Below are 17,648 nucleotides of genomic sequence, written 5' to 3'. Positions count from 1 at the left end.
GCTCTCCAGCCTTCTCCAAAGCTTTCACCTAGTCTGCCCTCAGATGCCGCTTTAATTGCATCTGCTCTGACCTGCCCACCATGCAGTCAAAGCCCTTTTCTTTTACTATTTTCTTTTTAAAAAATCCTTTTATTAGGGACTCATACAACTCTTAACACAATCCATACATAGATTCTGTAAAGCACATTTGTACATTCGTTGTCCTCACCATTCTCAAAACATTTGCTCCACCTAAGCCTTTGGCATCAGCTCATTTTCCCCCTCCCTCATAAACCCTTGATAATTTATAAATTATTTTGTCATATCTTACACTGTCCGACGTCTCCCTTCACCCACTTTTCTGTTGTCTGTCCCCCAGGTCACATGTAGATCCTTGTACTGGGTTCCCCCTCTCCACCCAACCCTCCCAGCCAAGCCCTTTTCCCCAGATATCTGCCCTTGTGTGAATTCTCCAGCAGCTTCCTATTAACATGAGAATAAGAGAACTTAATCTGCCTGACCATCCCTGGCCAGTCGTGCCCTCTTGGCAGCAAGCCCCGTGGGGCCCAGAGGAACCAATGTGAGGGAAACTGTTCAGGTCGGGCCCCAGCCCCACCCATCACCCAGGACTCACACTCCGGTCAGTGTGGAAGTCTGATTGCTCAGACGGCCAAAGACTCATCCTTTAGAGAGGCTGAAACTGAAGGCTGCTTAGCACTAGGAGATGGTGCTGGGGAGCAAAGGGACGGTCCACTTTAGTAAGATCAAAGGCGGCAGGGCAGCGGCCCTTGGTGTGGCCGAATCCACAAACCACCATCCCCCCACGTGGTCTCATGGAGATGCTCAGGCCCTCCTCTGGTCCCTGTACTCCCCGGGGCCTGCCAACGGGGGACGGGGGGGTGGGGGCGGGGGGGGGCTCTTCCATCAGAGCGCTGCCTGCCCGGGAGCGTCTCCCTCAGGTGAACCCCACGGGCCCTGTCACCTCCCGGGGAAGCTGCTCCTCCGAACCACCTCAGCGCTCAGTGCCCCTGGAGTGCACACAGTGTTTCGGCAGCTCTGTTCACTGACGAGACTTCCCTTCTCTGGACCACACAAAGCATTAGGCGCAGCAGGCACACGAGCACGGCGGACGCTCGCTCGTGCACAAGAAAAGCTTTAATGCAACAGCGGAAACACACAATTCAGTTCCAAACGACGTCAACGTTGTTACCAAGAGCCTGGAGGCCTGCCTCCCCTCCCGCCTCCGGGGGCGCAGCCACAGCCACAGAGGCTCCTCCGCAGAGAAGGTGGCGGCACTGAGAGGGTCCCAGACACAGCCAGCAGGGTCAGGGCTCTGCACAGCTTTCAGAGGAAGGCCCAGACAAAAGGCACTGCGGCTCAGGACACAGGCGCCGGCGGCCAAGGTCAGGGCCGGGAAAGGGCGCAGCCCTGGAGAACCAGCTCAGCGGGCTGCTTGGGGAAATGGCCAGCTAGGGCTGTCTGAGGTCTCCTTCACCCCGACCTGCAATCCTGCTCGGGAGCTCGGTGCTGCGCTGAATCACAGTGAGGCGGGGTCTGGACAGGCCACGGAGGCAGCACTGGGTCTGGAGCATGCTGGGGCAGGGACAAGGCCGGGGGCCTTGCTCAAAGGACCTGCGTGTGTCTGGGTGTGACTCACGAGCGGCTGAGGTAGGAGGCAGTGGGCGGCAGCACGGGCCTCACACTCCAGCTCTGGGAGGGACCTTTTACACCAGCACGGGGGACAGAGCTTCACTGGAATACACAAAGCCTCTTGGGCAGGGGTGGGTGTCGCCTGGAGGAGAGAGGAGAGGTGGAGAGCTTGCTCCGGGTCATGCTGGGATCTCAGGAGCAGGCACAGAGGAAGGCCTGGGAGACTTCCTGCTGCCCTTGGCAGGGGGGTATGTTATTTTAAGCTCTGGTGAACTTCCTGCTGTAACTTTTGTGCAGGGCCATTCTTGGGCTCAATCTGCAGAAGGCTGCTGAGGTCCGCCAGGCTGGCTTTATAGTCCTACGGGGGGAGAGAGAGGAGAAGGTCGTTGGGGGGCCTGCGCTGACCGAGCTCTGGGGTCAAGCCGGGAGCTGCGGGGGCAGCTGCTGAAACCAGCAGGGGGGGGTGTTCAAACCCCGGGCTGTCAGGTCCTGGACTGCAGGAAAGAGGTGCACACCCCCTCCCCTGGGCTCACATCAGAAGGTCACCACAGAACCACATTCTGTAGCGTTTTACCTTGAGGGCCTTGTACGCTTGAGCGCGCCTGTAAAACGCCTTCACGTTGCTCCCGTCCAACTGGAGGGCGTCCGTGCAGTCCTGCACTGCTTCTGTGTGCCGCTTCAGGGCCAGGTAGCAGAGCGCTCTGAGGGGGACAGACCACCCACAAGTCACCAAGCAGGTGGGGCAGTGACCAAAGGCTGGCCGGGCACCTAGGTGCGTACTTTGTGCGTGCTGGCTCCTAGGCTGAGGCCACGCGACACCACGTCGTGGGGCAGCCCCTTCCTCCGGGGGGGCCGTGCGGGCTGGGGGAGAACGGGAGGAGCTGCTCCCTCTGCTTCATCCTCACACATACTCTTGCCCTTCAGGGCAAGGCAACGGCTGCCGGAGCCATGCCCTTGACACGTGACACAACAAACAACAAAACGTGGCGGGGAGAAAGGGGGGACCCGATCAAGGATCTACACATACACCCCCCACCCAGGGGGACAGACAACAGAAAAGTGGGTGAAGGGAGACAGTGGTTGGTGGAAGACATGAAAACAATAATCACTTATAAATTATCAAGGGATCATGAGGGAGGAAGGGAGGGTGGGAAATGAGCAGATACCAAGGACTCAGGTTGAAAGAAGATGTTTTGAAAATGGCAACATTTGTACAAATGTGCTTGACACAATGGATGGATGCCTAGATTGTGATAAGAGCTGTAAGAGTCCCCAATCAAATGATTTTTTAAAATAGAAAATAAAAACAAGGAAACAGAAGCAAATACTGCAGTTTGTGATACACGGGGGGCATGTCTAGGGGTGGGGTGAAATGTCCTGGCCCTGCAGGTTTGTTGGAACGACAGGACCCACAGAGAGTTGAATGACGCCAAAGACGCCGGCTGCCCGGTGCCGCAGTTACGTGGGCACGAGGCCCAGCCTCAAAGCAGAGTGCCGGACCTGGTGTCGTTCCAGTCCCGTGGGTGGGTAGTTCAGGCTGTGGAATGTTTTCAGTCTTCTGAATTTGCACATTCAACATCCATCTTACAGGGAGCTCTCTAAATGACCCTGAGCCTAACCTGGAAGGGCAAGTAGCCCAGGATCTTCAATACAAGAGAATGGGTGGGGGGTGGGGGGGACAGCCCTGAAGGTATTATAAGGCAATCATAACTAAAACAGTGTGGCACGGACAAATGTGAATGAAGAATGGGAGGGGCAGGGTGGTGCTGCTTAAGTCTGAATGCGGGGATCCAGGAAAAAGCCTGGAACGAAGGGAGGACTGGAGCCCCATAAAGATGCACACAGACGGGCAGCTGCAGCTTTCTGTCACGGTCATCCGGCAGATGGTGACACCCCTGGGTCCACCTGCCAGGAAAAGTGCCTTCATCAAAACCCGAATTCCCAAACTGAAGGTGCTCTTGACAATGCTGACTCGAGGTGAGGTGGACCTGCTTGGATTTCTCCACCCCACCCTGAACGTGAACTATCCACCCCGGGACCCGCTACAGAAGGGCAGATTTGACTTCAGCCAGCTGCTCGATCCCGGCTCGGGTGTAATCGCAGTTAGTACACGGACCGTATTACCTTCGGGAACCATTCCAACATTCTAAAACACACGTTAGCCCAAGGGCTTTGGATACAGTACGGTGTGCTCTTTCAGGCCCAAGAATTCTGAGCTGGAGAGAGCCGTGTGTGTCTGTGTGGCCTGTGTGGCCGGGGGGGGGGGGGGGGGGTGGAAGCAGGTTTGTAACATGTTAACATCAACACTTTATGATCAACGTGGGGAACAGACGTGCTTGGGCTACGTGTTCTCAAGCTTTCTCTCAGTTACTGGCTGCTGGGCGAACTCATCCTCCCTTGGAAACCAGCTGGGCGGGCTCCGGCAGGGAGGGGACTCCCACGGAGTGGAGTCAGAGCCACTGTCTGCTGGCTCCTTGACCTTCATGTGGGTAGCACTGACCACCGGCGGCTCCTGGGCGGGGCCTTTCACAGCCGTCAGGGCTGACCCTCAGCCAGGCCGGCCTCTGCTTCCCAGCCAACCAGTTACTCAACCCTTGGTTCTGGGCCAGCGTTTCTAATAGGAGGCTCTGGGACAGCGGTTCTCAACGTTCCTAATGCTGTGACCCTGTCATACAGTTCCTCATGTGGTGGTGACCCCCAACCATAACATTATTGTCGTTGCTACTTCATCACTGTCATTTGGCTACTGTTATGAATCAATCGGGTGGCCCCTGTGAAAGGGTCATTTGACCCCGAAGGGGTCTCCACCCACAGGTTGAGAACCGTTGTTCTGGGAGAAGTCACGGTGGGGAGCAGGGGAAGGGGGAGAGACCAGGAGGCGTGGGGTTAAGGTAGTGCTCACTTAGAAAGCCCAAGGCTTTTACTGACTACTTGGGAATTAGGACTCCCGGTCCTAGGGCCTGGGGCGCAACAGCGCTCCAGACTAGCCTCTGCCCGCCGCCCCCCCCCTCAGTGTCCACCCCTTCAAGAAAGAGTGAGTACCCCTGGGGATACCCCCGCACAGCAGCTGAGGCAGGTGTGCACACCAACTGTGACCTGTAGCACACTGAGGAAGCGAGAGCCCCCACAGCCCAGTGAGGGCTGCTGGGCTCCACACCCCACGTGCAGCAGCTGTGGGGCCCTACCTGTTGGTGTAGGTGGCGGGCTCCAGGCTATTACAGGAGAGGCTTGCACTGTACTTCTCGATGGCTTTCTGGTGGTTGCCCTTCTTTACGAACTCATTGCCTTCTTCCTTCAGGACTCTGGCTCGCTCCACATCCCCCGCGGAAGGCACTAGACAGAAATTCAGAGGACAGGCCGTGGGGCCCGCAGCAGGTGAGGTCCCTGCGGTCCCTTTGGCATCACCGCCCCCTAGTGGTGGCCAGCCCCATCGACCTCGGGGCTTCCTGGCTGTGAGGCGGTCGAACGGCTTCTGGGGAATTACACGTTTCCCACGGAGGAGAGGCTGGACCTCCTGATGTCGACACGATCACAGCCGCACAGGGTGGCACAGACCTACATGACTGAAAGCAACCAAGTCCTAGCCTCCGGCTGCCCCTGGAGGAAGACAGAGCGCCCCATGCCTCACCTGTCTGGGGGAGACGCTGCCATCTATTCCACACAAGGCCGTCTTCAGGATCCACCCTGAGACGCGGGACACTCTGTTCCTGAGCATCACATGTAAACATTGGGCCGGGCAGATGAAGCGGTGCGCGCGCACGCGCACACACACACACACACGCACCACGTAAAGAGAGCAGAGTGCTCCAGCTTCCTGGTCTGGTCTGTGCCCACGCGTGGCCTTCCTCAGCTGGCCAGACTTGGCAGGGACAGAGGGCGATAGCCACTCTGCCCCACCTGGCGCCCAGGCCCTTCCGTGCTGGGCCCCCTGCACCCCGCCAGCCTCCCTCTGCTCACATACACACGCCACCTGCTCTTTTCCTTGTTACAAGGACTTTTATACAGGATGGCGTTTCTTGTGACAGGGAGCAAGAACTTTACCAAGACCTCTGCAACCCTATGATTCCTTCCCAACTCCAGCTACCCAGCAGGAAACCCCGCTCCTGAAGTCTAGGCTTCCTGCCCGTGTCGGGCTAACTCTGCGACAGAATCGACAGGCCACTTGGGTTGTAAATAGCCTGGCTCTGCTGCAGGGAGCTGCCAGCAGGAAGGCCCATGACTCACGGAGATTCCACGCACGACAGGGAGAAACGCGGCCCTTACGGCACCCGCCCAGCTGAGGGAAGGACTTTAATCTTGGTGGTTTGGTCTGGCAGCAGATTTCCAGGCCTTTCTCCCTAGTCCACCTTAGTCTGGAACCCCCACTGAGGCTGACACCTCCTAAGCATCACAGCGACAAAAGGGGGCAGAAGGGCAGGGGGCAAAGTGGGCGGGCATCAGAGCTGCGGCTCCCACACGGAAGGCCAGCATTCTCCCAGGGAGGCAGGGGGGCGGAATGCTTAATTAGGCTCCCACAAACCAGAGGCTGGGCTTCCTCCCCAACGCCACAGGCCATTTGCGGGGCTCTATCCTGCTCCCTTCAGACTTCCCAACCCTCAATTAGAGCACGCAGGGCTGCTCCTGGCTTCCTCACCTTGATTTCCCTGCTAACTCACCCTCTTCCTGGATGCGCCCCCTTCCTGAGACAGAGAGAGCACTGCCCTCCTGCTATGGAAGTGGATCAGTGACCGAGGGGTGAGTCAATCACTAAACCTACAACGGAGGCCAGAAGAGATGGAGACAGCATGTGTCCTGGCTCTGCGGGAAGCAAGGTGCTCTTTCCCATGTCCCTGCCAAGCCAGGCAGGAGAGGAACCCGGGTCGCACAGGGCTGATGAACTGGGCTACTGACCGCAGGGTCGGCGCTTCAAAACCACCAGTCACCCCTCGGTAGAAAGCGGGGCTTGCTCTGCTGGTAGAGTTGCTGTCTGAACAACTGAAATGTTTCATTGTATGATATGTAAATTACGGTCTGTAAATGGCATGCCAATAAAAATGTTTGGGGTGAGGCGAGCTTCCTGCCCTACAGGGTCGCTCTGAGTCGGCATCGACTCGAGGGCAGTGAGTTAGGCTTTTTGGTTCCCAGGCCAGGAGGCGTGGTGTGCAGACGTGAGGCCACGAAGTGCTATCGCTGTTTCACCACTAGGTGAAGACAACAGAGACGGCGCAGAGCCTGGGGAGGGAGGGAAGGCTGGATCAATCCCTGCCTGAACCCCAAGCTTCAGTTTTCGTCATCTTGCCACTTGGAGTTGAGTATGGAGTTCTTGGCATGCTTGCTACGTGATCCATCTCCACCCACTGGTGCTGGCGGGGAGAGGGGGACCTGACACGGGATACTGTAAGCTGGGGGCCTTACAGCATTTCACCCTGACAGCTGCCGGGCAGGGTCATGCTCTCTCGGTCCTCCCTGGACAACTGGGAGCCGTCTGTAAGGGGTTAAGCCTAACTGGTAGAGGTGTGCCGTCACTGAGCTTAGAAGGTGACTTTGACAAGGCCACCTTCCGCAGGACAGCTCTAAAGAACATGGGGCGGGGGGAGGGGGGGGAGATGGCAGGCCCTCTGGGGCCGAGTCACGGCCTACCTTTGTTCTTTGCTGTCATGGTTTCTTTGGGTTTGCTTTTAGCAGCATCTCTGTGACTCTCCGGAGACGTGGGGTCCCATCTCTTCTGAGCGGAAGCAGGCACCACAGGGGTGGGCGGCAGCTGCTGGCGCCAGTCGGGGCCCAGGGCGTCCATGAGCGCTCTGGTCATTCTGGGAAGGAAGGCAAGGTCGCAGGGGGGTGGGATCCAGAAGACGCTCCCCCTTGCTCACACCCTAGGGAGGGGGCACTTTCAGAAGAGCCCGAGTTCTCGTCCTCCTCCTGGCCGGAACCGCCTTCCCGTTCTTCCTGTTTGCCGCAGGAAGCGGCTGCCCAGCCACGCTTTATCCTAGCCGCCAACAGGATGGTCTCTCTCTGCCAGTCCCCTGAGCTCACCTTCACAGTGGTGATCTGTTGCTTTTTAAGGGTACATAAAGACCCCACATCCCCCAGAAAGGGTCACATATTCATATTATTTTGTGGTTCTTCAATAGATCAAATACAAGGCCATATAAGCATCTGACATTTAATACTTGTGATTTTTTTAAATGTACCTTGTACATGATATCAGGTTATTCTCAAATCTTGAAACCCTCCAATGGTTCCCATTTCATGTCTCAGGCTGACACGACCTGAGACCCAACCCCTCTCTCATCTGCATCGCGACTTTCACCCTGTGCCACGTGTTCCTCTGCTCTTTGTGTCCAAGCCTTAGGACTTGCCAATTCCTCCACCACGTCCACCTTCTAGACCCAGGAAGTTCTACTCACTCTTCAGGTCTGGACTAAATGGTTGCTCGGTGGCCATGCGCGAGGGGATCACCTGCACCCCGAGCGACACCAGCCTGTCCGGCTCCTGCAGCAACTGCTAGGATGCAAACCGCACAGGCTGACGCCTCTGCCGATCCCGCGATGTGACGAGGGGCTCACGGCTGCTGGCACGGCCAGTGCCCAACCATTTCAAACCTGGCCTCTCCCCAAGCCTGCTCCCCACGCCATCTTCTTCTGTAAGAAAACTTCCTGCTACCCCGAGTATCAACCTACCTGCCTGGGCTCCCATCCCTTCCCACTTCTCCCGTTACAAGGGAACAGGTGGCCAAGGCCAATCCCGCCACCTCAGCTACACAGCCCCCTCCAGGCCACGGGGCGTGCCCACTGCTACCTGGCTGCTGACGCCACTCAGCCGAGTCACCGACGTCGCCACTGCTGACTGCACTGCAAGCCCCTGGCACGAATGACCGCTCCTGCCTTCTGTCCACACTGACACCCCCTGCTCCTCCCTCCCTCTCAGTTCTCAGAGGTTGGGAGTCCCCTCAGAGCCATGTTAGCTGTGGTGGTCTCTTCTCCCAGCGCCTCAGTCCACCATCACGCTGACGTCTCTCAGGACAGCAGGACCGGCCTGGGCACTTTGCTCCTTTGCCCCAAGCCCACGTCCGTGCCTGTTGCCTTCCTTCCATCTCTGCCCTCCATCCCCATCACCCCCCACTCAGTGTTTCAACCTGGGCAGCTGCTTCTAGCCCCCCTTCTCGGCTAGCCCAGTCACAGAGCCGCTGTGCACGTGTGAGGGGCCTGGGACTGGGTCCAGCTCTCCACTCTCCCTCCTGGACGGCTGCACCAGTCCCGACACATCGCTGTTGGGTCTCAGTTTATGCCAGCCCACGGGCTTTCCTCTAAAACACACGTCTGCTCACGGCCATCTGCTGCTGAGGCCCCTTTCCTGGTGCCTCATTGTGCTCGGGAAGAAGTCTAGGCCCCAAACAGCAAGCCCTTGGTGATTGGCCTTCATCACTCCCCGCAGCTGAACTCCCTGTGGGCAGCATCATGGGACGTGGACTCCTGCTAAGTCCTGAGACCCATCACACTCACTCCTGCTCTCACTCCATCACCCTCACCTGTGCTGCCTGCGCTCGTTGCCGCAGTCTCAGCTCACCTCCTCTGAGAAACCCTCTGACTTCCCCTCTTCTGCCCTGCCAGCCGGGCCCAGAGTCACCCCTCCCACCCCCCAACCCCGTGCTGCCTGCCTCCTGGCACCGCGCCAAGCCCCCTGCAGCGGGCTCACCTGTCTGCTGCCACACCACGGGCTCCCGTGCACGGAGAGCTGCCTCTCATCCATCAGCCCAGGCCCTTGTGCCAAGCTGGGCACACGAGGCTGGAGACAGGAACTCAGGCAGGCAGAGAGAAAGCACGGGGCGTTGGCAAGGGAGTAAGTTCCTCAGCACGGAGGCAGGGAGCCCACACCGGCCACGGGGACCTGCTCAGAGTGTGCTATGTGTTTGGGACCTGGCTTCCTAGCACTCCGTACAGAGAGGGGAGACACAGCTCATAGCACAAACCAAGACCTCCGTGGGGTCACAGCCGACCCTTGCTCGCAAGATACACAGCTCGCCGGATCCCAAGTCTGAGGAGACGTGTCCCTGAGCTACCTCACGAAGGAACCAGAGCACAGCCCCCTCCCACAGCGTCCTTGCTGCCCCAGAACGTAGCTGCTGCCCTGCTCTCCCCTCCCTTGCCCCACCACGGCAGTCAGCTCTCTGGAGACACATGGTGTGTGTGTGTGGGGGGGGTAATCTGTTTATTCTGGCATCCCCCCATTAAGTTCTGGCACAATAGGTATTACTGTGTAAACAGTTAAGGACCTACGTAAAACATACTGACACACCTGCATAAATATACACCTGGGTTCCTATATACGAGGGGGCTTCAAAAAGTGGGGGGGGAGCCCTGCGAGACAATGGAATGTTATCACAAATGCTGGAAGCATGTATGTATCTATGCACACCCTTAGCAATTCTCACATTCCCTTCAAATACCTGCAGACTCTGTCCATACATTCCTTCCCTGGCAGCAGGAATTTTCAACACCTCATCCAGAAAGAACCCCCACCCCCCGCAGGCAGCTGCAGTGCTTGCGCAGGCCCAGTGCCGGGGGTCAGGGCCTCACCTGTTGATGCCTTCCAGGGCTGACGTCAGACCCGTGTCGATCTGCAGCACAGTCATGTAGTCCACATAGGCCAGCAGGTACTTCTCCAGTGCCTCGTAGGCAGCGGCCCGTCGCAGCAGGGGCTTAATGCCAAAGGGGACCAAGGCCAGTGCCCTAGAGTGAGTGGCGGGAAGGCAGGGCTGTGATCTGGCTGCTGGTCCCTACCCGCTCTGGCCGGACGAGAAGGACGGTGCACTTGCCCCCACCGAGAGGCTGTGAGCACTCCTTGAGGCAAGCCGAGGGCCTGGCGCACACCAGCCTGGCCCCGGCTCTTGCCTCCCTGTCTGCCATCAGGGTGGGATTCTAAGGCAATGCCAAAGGGTAGCGGGTCTGAGAACACGTTTACAGGATGGGTGCACGTTTAGAGAGGGTTAAAGAATGACCTGGAGGCAGAAGGTGATTTTAAACACGTGCTGTCCTCCACGCAGGACTAGCCAGTTGCCACTGAGCGGAGGCCAAGTCCATGTGACCCCGTGTGTGTCAGAGTAGAGCCGTCTGCGCCCGACTGCGCTTTCAAGGGCTGGATGTGGGGAAGCAGGCCCCCAGATCTTTCTTCTGAGGCACTTCTGAGTGAACCCTAACTCCTAATCTCTATGAAACGGTTTCCTAGAGCCTCCTGCAGGAGCCTGGTGGCCGAGTGGTTACAGGGCAGGTGGCTGACCACAAGGTCAGCAGTTAGAAGCCACCAGCCACTCTGAGGGAGAAGAGGAAGGCCAGTCAAGAGTAGTCTCTGAAACCCACAGAGACAGCTCCACCCTGCCCTATAGGGTCACGATGAATCAAACGCAAATCAGTGGCAGTGAGTGAGTGAGTGAATAGTGAGTGAGTGAATGAGTGAGTGAGTGAGTGAGTGAATGAGTAGGTGAATGAATGAGTGAGTGAGTGAGTGAATGAGTGAGTAAGTAGTGAGTGAATCTAGTGAATGAGTGAGAGAGTGAGTGTGTGTGCCTCCTGCAGCTGGTCATTAAGCTACCACTTTCTCTTTTTAAATTGCCCTATTAACCCCTATCTCTTCCTTCTCTTTTTCTTACACACACACGATAAAAACCGAGCAAGTAGGACCTCAGTGTCACAGAGAGCGTAAAGCCCACCTCCAACTCCCCGCCTACTCCTTTTTCAGCAGAAGAGAGGAGACTCCGAGACTAGAAGGCAGAGGCCACCGGGCCTAAATGGGCCACCCATTCTCAGTGACTTGGAAAAAGCCATGTCCCACTACCTGTCCTCGATGTCGCTGCAGAGCCAGGACGGAAATGAAACCAGGTGGACCAACCCAGCCTCCTCTCCCGAAACCCCCAGCCTCCTGACAGCTACCTCAGCCACTTACGAAGTGCAATCTTTGATGCAGGCCGAGCAGTTTCCGTTCTTCAAGTGGCAGGCCGCTCGGTTGGCGTAGAGAATGCTCTCTTCCTCAGGGTCTGAAGAGGCCGTCCGCTTGGGGGCTGAAAGAGCAAGCAGATTTTCAGGTTGGGAAAGTGCCGCCTGGGACACTGGACTGCACGTCACAGCCTAGTTCCCCCGGGCGTTGGTGAGAGGCAGCCGACTGCTGTAAACTAATCAGGAGTGTTTGTTGCCCTTCAGGAGGGAGAGGACACTGAGCTCCTGCCCTTCACTAGGGAAGCAAGCAGAAGCCTTCTCAGGGTCTCCTTCGCCACTGAACATGGGACACCAGGCACCGGGTGACTATGAAATTGCCCCGGTGGTGCTGTGGGTCACACACTGGGCTGCTACCTGCAAGGTCCGTGGTTCCAAACCACCAGTGGCTCGGGACGGGAAAGACGGGGCTGTCTGCTCCTGTAGAGATTTAGAGTCTTGGAAGCCCTAATTAAGGTCACAATGAGTGGAAATCAACTCACTCAACTTGAAGGCAGTGGATTGGCTGGGTTGACTTGAAGATATCCATGCTGTAACTATTTGTGTGTGTGTATGCTTTTGTTACCAAAAAAAAAAAAAACCCGTACACGTCATCAGAAAAGTAACAAGGGAAAAGAACATGCCGATAACGGCTGTACTAATGGCGTGATCACGTGTTGTGGAGATGCCAAACGCCGAGAAAGACGCGGCTTCACCAAGTCAGAGGGCTTTACCAAGGAACCGACACCGCAGCCAGCCCCGGCAGGATTACCGACTTAATCAGGGCAGGATGCAGGCCCCTCAGTGGGGTGAAGAATGATTGGAGAGCAGCCCCGGTGCCCTGGTGGCACGAACAGCTAAGTGCTCGGCTCCTAATGGAAAGGCTGGCGGTTCAAACCTACCCAGTGGATCCTGGAGAAAAAGAAGCTACAATCTGCCTCCATAAATGTGACATCCCAGTGTGGATGTCAGTGTGGCTCTTGTCACCTGGGAAGGCTATGGGTCAGAAGGGACTTTACAGTGCCCAACAGATGATTCTTCAAAAACAGTGCTGATCCTCGGCACTCCCAGACGTGCACGGGTTTCGGTATAAGTGGCCCGTTACATCTGTGATGGACTGAATTGGGTGTTGCCTACTCTCCAGCCCCCTACTGCAAAATGCCAGAAACCCCACACCCACATACATACACACAGCGTACCCTTTGGGAATGGGACCTTGTTTGTATGTCAGTGAGCCCACAGCCAAGCCCAGCACCTTGAGATTAAAAAAAGAGCAGAGTGGGCACCAGACTAAGACGCAGCACCGAGGAGGGAAGATACAGGCCACACGAAGATGACCAAGGAGCGCTGGAAAGAAGCTGAAAAGGGACAAGAATCTTCCCGCAGGGCCAAGTGAGGGAGCACTCACATTTCTAAGCTCCCAACTCAGCATTTCTGAAACGGAAAGAACTCAAGGGAAAAAATTCAAGCCTCAAGTTGCAATTTTGAAAGGGTCTACAGGCGAAATGTTAAATAACACAGGAACCAGGAAGGGATGGTACATAGACCTAGTCGACATTCCACCATTTCAGGAGGTAGCGTATGAGCCAGGACCAACGGTGCCGAAGGAAGAAGTTCAAACTGCACTGACTGCATTAGCCATAAACAAGGCCCCGGGGACTGACGGAACACCCACTGAAATGTTTCCCAAAGCTGAAGCAGCACCGGAAGCACTCACTTGTTTATACCAGGAAATTTGGAAGACAGCTACTGAGCCAAATGACTGGAAAAGACTCATCTTTGTGCCCATTCCAAAGAAAGGTGACCCAACAGAATGCTCAAACTATAGAACAATGTCATTGATGTCACACAGAAGTAAAATTTTAAAAAGTTAAGCCATCCAACAAGTTACAGCAGTACATTGACAGGGAACTGCCAGGAGTGCCGGCCGGATTCAGAAGAGGACAAGGGACAAGGGGGATCGCTGCTGGTGTCAGATGGATCTTGGCTCAAAGCAGAGATGACCAGGAGGTTTACTTGTGTTTCATTGACTCGACTGTGTGGACCACAATAAACTGTGAACAGCCTTGAGAAGAAAGGGAATTCCAAATCATTCATTGTGCTCATGTGAAACATGCATGTGGATCCAGAGGCAGCAGTGTGCACAGAACAAGGGAATACTGCCTGGTTGAAAACCAGGAAAGGTGCGCATCAGGGCTGTATCCTCTCACCACACATGTTCAATCTGTGTGCTGAGCACATCATCAGAGAAGCTGCATTCTACGAAGAAGAGTGTGGCATCAGGATAGGAGGAAGGCTTGTTAGCACCCTGTGCAGTATGCACATGACACAACTTGGCCGGCTGAGGGTGAGGAGGAACTGAAGTCCTCGCTGATGGAGATCGAGGCTTGTCGTCTTCAGTAGGGATTATAACTCAATGGAGGGAAGACCCAAATCCTCACGATTAGATCAATCGCTAACATCATGATTAAACGGAGAAAAGGTTGAAGCTGTCAAGGATTTGTAACTTGGGTCCACAATCAGCGCAGCAGCCAAAAGATCAAAAGGTGTAAATCTGCTGGACAAGACCTCTTTGATGTGTTGAAGGGCCAGGATGTTACTTGAGGACTAGGGTGCCTGACCCAAGCCATGGTCTCATGCATCACATGCAGGTGAAATGCATCAAACGCACGCATGCATCATATCCACTGCATCATAGGCATGTGGAAGTTGGACACTGACTAAGGACAAACATACAAGAATTGATGCATATGAACTGTGGGGCTGGAGGAGAACATTGCAAGTACCATGGAGTGTTAAACAGACAAACCGATCTGGATGGGAAGAAGTAAGGCCAGCGTCCTTCCGAGAGACAAAGATGGCAAGACTTCCTCTTACGTACTTTGGAAATACTGCCAGGAGAGACCAGTGTCAAAGGACATCATGTTTGGTGAGGCGGAGGGGGGGTGGAAAAGAGAAAGGCCTTGACAAAATGGACGGACGGTGGCTGCATCGGTGGGCTTAGACACGGGAACAACCGGGAAGGTGTCGCACAGCCATGCAGTGCTTTGTTCTGTCACTCTGGGTCGGGGCCAACTCAATGGCACCTCACAATAACAACAAGAGAAAATGAATCCGTTTGTTAGAGAAACTGACTTCCATTCTCTCATAGAATCACCAGGAAACCGAGACATGGCTACACTGTCGATTTCAAGTTACTCTTGTAGCTACATCCCACCCAACAAGACAGACATAACAATAATAAAAACAGTGTTGGTGAGGGTGTGGAGAAACTGGCACACTCTTCCGCTGCTCTGGGGAAACTGTGTGATGGTGTAGTCACTACGGAAGATGGTTTGTTGGTTCCTCGGAAAGTTAAGACGGAAAGCTAACCTCTGGCCCAGCCATCCCCCTGCGTGTTCACTGCAGCCCCCAAGTGCCCAAATGTGCAAATAACCCGAATTTTCATTAGCTGGTGACTGGATACACAAAACATGGTCTAGCTACACTGTGAACAACTGACTCAAGGCATGAAGACATGGGACAACTTGGGCGAACCTTGAACTCATATGCTAAGTGAAAGAAGCCAGTCACAAAAGGCCACACAGTGCCCAGTTCCGTGTAGATGACCTGTCTAGCACAGGTCTGTGGAGAGAGAAACCAGATTGGTGGCTCCGGAGGGCGAGGGCTCTCCCCTGGAGTGATCGGGTTCTGGAGTTGAGACAGTGATGGTTGAGCAACCTTGGGAATATGCTTAAGGCTACTGGATCGTCAAAATGGCTAATGGGGCAAATAGGATGTGTATTTTGCCACGGCAAAAACCATTTTGTTTATAAGCTCACAAAAGTAGCAGATGTTGAAAGCACAATTGATCTATTCCATAAATCTTCACCTAATTCATAATTACAGGAATGGGGGAGGTAACACCTATTCATTTTAGAGAAACGGGAGCATTAAGGCAACATAGAAACTGTCCATACTGACAGCACCGGCTGTCTGTCTCAGCCCTCCCTGCCCTGTAAGGGAACCCCTAACACATGCATTGTTGGGGAACTAGCTCTTCCTATGTAAGGCTCTATTGTGGGCACCCCTGAATGAGCCTAGATGGTGTCCCTGGTAAGAACTATATCCCACAGAACACAAAGGCCGGCCACCACCCCTGGCTGCTTCCCTTCCCAGTCCCACAGGAAATGACCCCAGTGCACAGAGCTGCCTGCCTCACGGTGCCCGCTCCGCTCCGTCCTCCTCTCCAGCAGGCAGCGAGGCAGGCCTGGGAATCTCTCCATCCGTCTTTCCGGGGTCTCTTTTGAAAACATTTGAAACACAGCAAACGGCCTAACAGAGTCTCAACATCCGTCACTCGATTCAGCACACAGGATCCTGGCTGGCGGCCTTCTCTACTTCGGATCTGGCTAAAGCCCCATTCGCTTTGATCCGCCTCTTCCCCTGGCCCCCCGGGGGGCCGGCACACTATCTGAAGCTTAGTGTGTAACCTTCTCCTGTCGTTCTGTCCGCCGTCGTGACATGCGTGCTCACAGGCCAGGCGTGGTGCCATTTATACCTGGGAGAAGAATTTCCTAAGGGGCATCACGTTGCACTGGTGCCACCTGCCTTTTTCACCAGGTATCATGCTACTGTGTTGACACATGACACCTTTCCTTCAACCCCAGCAATAACCAACGGAATAAAGTTGGGGCCTTTTCTTCTTCCCAACGTCATCAAGCGCTGCGCCCAAAGGGTCGCCACGGTGGGGGTCTTCTCAGCAACTGTTTGGTTTTTCAGTTTGCGGGATATCAGAAGGCAGAGAAAAGCCCCAGGACACACAACCAGGATCCCACCTACGTTACCAGTGAAGCGTTGCTAAGCAGCAGCACCAGCAGCAGCCGGCTGGCGGGCAGGGCTTCGGAACCTAAAGCTGGCCCTGCCATCCTGTGCAAGCCGCTCAATCCCTCTGACTGTGGGTGCTCGCCCCACCCACCAGGCTGCCACCTCACAGACGTGCCAGAAGGTCCTCTGGGCAAGGATGCTCCCTGCTGGCCCTTCAGGATCAGGGAAATCAGCATTGGAATCGAGGGACCAGCCCAGGAATCACCTAGGAAACCAGTGGCTGGGTCAGAACCACACTCTTGGCCAGGGTCAAATCTAGACACCCAACCAGCTCTTGCAGGGGGCCCTGACACCCAGGCAGATGCAGGAGCCACAGCTCGGGGAGGGAAAAGGGAACGGCAGACCATCAATACCTCTGATGCCTCAGTGGCTTCAGCACGTGAGGCTGGCATGAGCAGGTGGGTCTAAAGAGGGGCGTTCTAGGGAAAAACGTGAAAGGAGTGCCTTCAATCTGCAGCTGGTCCCACGGGAGACTGGCCCTTGGGAGAGGAACTGGGGAGAAGTCTAGGACAATGGCCTGGGGTGGGGGGTGGGGACAGGCAGATCTGTATCCAAACGCAGTAAGTGAACTCTCCTGGACGCCAGCTTGTAAAGCGTGTCACAGTGTAGACGGACCGTCTACGGCTGGTAATGGGCCACGGGCCCATTCAACCAAAGCTCATTGAATGGGAGGCGGACGACTTGGGGAACGGGAAGGGGGGGGGCCGTAACGACCCCCAGGGTCAGACTGAGGCGGGGGGAGGGGGCAGTACGGTGGCTGAAAGCCGGCGCAAGAGACACGCCCAGGGCGTTTCAGGTAGGATGCTAACGTCAGGGAGGGTGGGGGGCCGCGGGCACAGCCGGCCACGGCAGAGCACCCCCAGGAGGAGCGGGGGCAGAGCGCCCGAGGTCGGGGTGACCCGAGGTAGAGGAGGGCGCGAGCGCGGAGGAGAAACGGGGCCCGCTCCCCGCCGGGCCGGGGTCGTACCTCGCGCCTGCAGCACCCGCAGCGCGCGGTCGTAGAACGCGGAGGCCTCGGAGTACTGGCCGTTACGGAAGCTCTGGTTGCCGGCGGCGCGGAGCCCCTCCACAGAGTCTGGGGCTTTGGGGGCCATCCCGGGACGGGCTAGCAAGCGGGAGGAGGGGCGAGGCGCCGCGGCTCCCCTCGAGTCCTCCGAACCGCTTCCGGGTGGAAGCGCCCGCAGCGAGGACTGGGATCCGCCAAGCTCG

The 17,648-nt window shown here is 56.1% G+C and overlaps 1 protein-coding gene across 1 annotated transcript; it reads right to left on the bottom strand.

Moving 5' to 3' along the window:
• Positions 1-154: 154 nt before the first annotated feature.
• Positions 155-17,648, bottom strand: TOMM34 (translocase of outer mitochondrial membrane 34). Its single transcript, XM_075528707.1, has 7 exons — positions 17,407-17,648; positions 11,548-11,662; positions 10,185-10,337; positions 7,249-7,418; positions 4,815-4,962; positions 2,204-2,330; positions 155-1,987 (listed from the first exon to the last, which is right to left on the bottom strand). Exons 1-7 carry the CDS (start codon positions 17,531-17,533, stop codon positions 1,883-1,885), a joined length of 945 nt encoding a protein of 314 aa, XP_075384822.1. The 5' UTR covers positions 17,534-17,648; the 3' UTR covers positions 155-1,882.

This window comes from Tenrec ecaudatus, chromosome 12 (genome assembly GCF_050624435.1).
Source record: "Tenrec ecaudatus isolate mTenEca1 chromosome 12, mTenEca1.hap1, whole genome shotgun sequence".
In the NCBI taxonomy this organism is placed as follows: domain Eukaryota; kingdom Metazoa; phylum Chordata; class Mammalia; order Afrosoricida; family Tenrecidae; genus Tenrec; species Tenrec ecaudatus.
This window is presented reverse-complemented; position numbering and strand designations above follow the sequence as displayed.